At 40.7% G+C, this 4104-nt stretch overlaps 1 protein-coding gene across 1 annotated transcript; it reads left to right on the forward strand.

Moving 5' to 3' along the window:
- The first annotated feature begins 437 nt into the window (after positions 1–437).
- LOC131597437 (uncharacterized) lies at positions 438–2822 on the forward strand. Its single transcript, XM_058870135.1, has 2 exons — positions 438–715; positions 1349–2822. The coding sequence occupies exons 1-2, from the start codon at positions 438–440 to the stop codon at positions 2820–2822; spliced, it is 1752 nt and encodes a 583-aa protein (XP_058726118.1).
- The last annotated feature ends 1282 nt before the right edge of the window (positions 2823–4104 follow it).

The raw sequence follows: 4104 nt of genomic DNA on the forward strand, positions 1-4104 counted from the left end.
ACCTTTTGAATAGAAAAATAGAAACTCACTCAAACCAACTTTTTTACAACTTAAACTTAAAGCGATAGTAACTATAGAACGGCGGTAATATCACCCAATCTCTGTGGATACGATTTAAAAATATTTGCCTTGAATATACTATTCAACAAATTGGCGTCGTTGCCGGGGATTGGCGTTTGATATTGCAAGCATTGCAATAGTTCATTGTTTTAAGTTTTGTTACTTTATTAATATTGCTTTTTCGTTTCACTTGGTTTGCTAGTTTTGTAGATTCTTGTGTATGTGAGAAAAAGCTCCTGAAGAGCAATTTCATTTTGACCCCGAAATTGAAAGAACACTCCGAAAGCTCAATAGCAAGACACGAAGAAGAAGGAAGTTAGCCCAAGAGAAGCGACAAAGAGAAGAGGCATCTAGTTGTAGAGACTTTTGAAGGAGACATGGCGGGTGTTGTTCCAACCGAAATGTCTGCCAATAGTCCAAGACGTACCGCCCAATTTGCACGCAATGCTCAAGGTGGAGCAAATACGGAGATGAAGACCGGAATCCTCCAACTTGTTTATGCAAATCCATTCACCGGAATGGATCATGAGGATCCTTTCGCACATCTCACCAAATTTTATGAGATTGCGGGTTCAACGGGAGTCGATGCGGCCAATGAAGAATCATTGTTCAAGAGACTATTTCCCCACTCATTACTTGGGAAAGCCAAAGAATGGTATCTTGATCAATTACCAAATATGATGACGGATTGGAATCTATTGGAAGAAAAATTTTTAGAACGATATTTTCCTCAATCCCGATTCATGGAGGCCAAAGCGGCAATTGCAGTTTTCAATCAAGGAAGCAACGAGTCCTTAAATGATGCTTGGGAAAGATTCAAATCCATGCTTAGAAAATGCAAGGGTCATGGTTTTGATGATCTCACACAAATTCACATCTTCCGCAATGGACTTCAACCGGTGCACAAGACACTTTTGGATGCTACCGCGGGTGGCTCTCTAATGTCAAAAAGCGCGGAGGATGCAATAATGATAATCGACCGTATGGCACTCAATGATCTCCAAACTCAACATGATAGGAGTCCATCACAAAGGAAGCCAGGTGTTCTCGAATTAAACACCAATGATGCCATCCTTGCTCAAAACAAGATTCTCTCTCAACAAGTTGAGTTACTCACTAAGCAGATGTCAAAGCTTCCACAACAAATGAAGGAAATTCATGGGCTGCAAATGACTTCTCATGTGGCAAGTTATGAACTTTGTCAAGGTGACCATCCTACCGGGTTTTGTCCTCCTCCCGAGGGTGAAGAAGTGAATTATGTCAACAATCAAAATCAAGGTTATCAAAGGCAACCTCCACCTCACAACAATCCGTACCAAAGAAACAACCAAGGATTTCAACCCTCAAGATTCAACAATCAACACTATCAACATCAAAGTCCTTATCAAAGCCCAAACCCTCAAGTCCAAGGTCAACAATCTCAAGGTGGGAGCTCAAAATTGGAAGACACTCTTACACAATTCATGCAAGCATCCATGTCTAACCAAAGGAGCAATGAAGCGGCCATAAAGAATTTAGAAAATCAAGTGGGTCAACTTGCAAAGCAATTGTCCGAGCAACAACCGGGAGCATCCTTTTCCGCCAACACCCAAACCAATCCTAAGGAACATTGCAAAGCCATTGTTACAAGAAGTGGGAGAAAGGTGAATAATGGTGTGAATGAAGAGGTCATAGTGGAAGATGATGAGGAAGTAGTAGTTGAAGAGGAAGAAGTGGAAGTGATAGTTGAAAATGAGGGAGAAAAAAGTGAGGAAAATATAGAGGAAGACTTAGTTGAAAAAGAGAGGAAAGAAGATGAAGAAAAGGAGAAAAACACTAAAAGTATGAAGAGAAATAAAAAGAGAGATGAACAAAAGAGCGCAATCCCTTCCCAACACTTACCATACCCTCATGCCAAATCAAGGAAAGATAATGCAAGGCAATACGCTAGGTTTATGGATATTTTCAAACAACTCCAAGTGAATATCCCATTTTCCGAAGCGTTAGAACAAATGCCAAAATATGCAAAGTTCATGAAGGACATTCTCACCAAGAAAAAGAGATATTCGGAAGAGGAGACTATTCTACTTGATGCTCGTTGTAGTGCCATAATCCAAAAGACATTACCGAAGAAAGAAGCCGATCCGGGACGTGTTACCTTGCCGGTTACAATCGGAGGTCATTACATAGGTAACGGTTTGGTCGATTTGGGCTCAAGTATTAATTTAATTCTGTTATCTATCATCAAGAGATTGGGAAACATAGAGATGAAGCCGACCCGAATGACTTTGCAACTAGCCGATAAGTCTCTCACCTCTCCTTACGGAGTTGCACAAGACATGCTAGTCAAAGTGGACAAATTTTTGTTCCCGGTAGACTTTGTGGTACTTGATATGGAAGAAGACCGTGACGTACCATTGATACTTGGAAGACCTTTCATGAAAACAGCCCGGATGATGATCGACATAGACGATGGTCTTATGAAAGTGAGAGTGCAAGATGAAGAAGTCACTTTCAATCTCTTTGAAGCAATGAAGCATCCCAAGGATAAACATGACACATTTCGAGTAGATGCCACCGACGAGGAGATTGAGGAAGTTGCTAATCAAGTCCATATCTCTAGCCCCTTGGAAAGATCTCTTATAGGAGCTTACAATGTCTTATCCGAGATTGAAGAAAAAGAAATGGAAGCATTCTTGAATGAGTTGGAATCCTGTGGGGAGATAGATCATAATGAAGAAAAGATAGAAGAGTTGAGGGCGGAAAAGAAATTGGAAGAATAAAAAATTGAGTTGAAAATGTTGCCATCTCATTTGAAGTATGTTTTCCTTGGTGATAACTTCACTAAGCCGGTGATCATTAGTAATTCCTTGTTTACACAAGAGGAGACTCGCTTAATCGAGGTGTTAAAGAAGCATGAAGGTGCAATAGGGTGGTTTTTATCTGATTTGAAAGGTATTAGCCCCGCTTATTGCATGCACAAAATCATGATGGAAGACGATTACAAACCGGTTGCTCAACCTCAAAGACGGCTCAACCCATCAATGAAGGAAGTTGTGAGGAAGGAAGTAGTTAAGCTATTAGAGGCCGGGATGATTTATCCTATTTCCGATAGCGAATGGGTAAGTCCGGTGCAAGTTGTTCCTAAGAAAGGCGGCATGATGGTTATCCGAAATGAAAAGAATGAATTGATTCCGACAAGAACGGTAACCGGGTGGAGAATGTGTATCGACTATAGAAGATTAAATCAAGCAACAAGGAAGGATCATTTCCCATTGCCTTTCATGGATCAAATGTTGGAAAGGCTAGCCGGCAAGAATTTCTATTGCTTTTTAGATGGTTATTCGGGCTACAACCAAATTTCGGTGAACCCGGCGGGCCATGAGAAGACCGCTTTTACATGTCCCTTTGGTGTTTTTGCCTATCGAAGAATGCCCTTTGGACTATGTAATGCTCCGGCTACATTCCAAAGATGCATGCAAGCCATCTTTGCGGATTTGATTGAAGAATGTATTGAGGTGTTCATGGACGATTTTTCGGTGTATGGAGCATCTTTTGACCTATGCTTAAAGAATCTTGAAGTGGTATTGGAGAGATGTGTGAAGACTAACCTTGTGCTAAATTGGGAAAAATGCAATTTTATGGTCACCGAAGGAGTGGTTCTTGGACACAAAATTTCTTCCAAAGGACTTGAAGTTGACAGAGCCAAAGTGGAAATCATAGAGAAGCTGCCACCACCAACCAATATCAAGGGAATAAGGAGCTTTCTTGGACATGCCGGTTTCTACAGGAGATTCATCAAGGATTTTTCGAAGATCGCAAAGCCATTGAGTAATTTACTCAACAAAGGTACGACTTTTAATTTTGATGAGTCTTGTCTAAAAGCATTCCTTGAGCTGAAAGACAAATTAGTTACCGCACCCATAATCGTTGCTCCGAATTGGAAAATGGATTTTGAACTCATGTGTGATGCAAGCGATTATGCGGTTGGTGCGGTATTAGGTCAAAGAAGATCAAAATTTTTCCATGCAATTCACTATGCTAGTAAAGTTTTGAATGAAGCTC

Source organism: Vicia villosa, linkage group LG4, assembly GCF_029867415.1.
Source record: "Vicia villosa cultivar HV-30 ecotype Madison, WI linkage group LG4, Vvil1.0, whole genome shotgun sequence".
In the NCBI taxonomy this organism is placed as follows: domain Eukaryota; kingdom Viridiplantae; phylum Streptophyta; class Magnoliopsida; order Fabales; family Fabaceae; genus Vicia; species Vicia villosa.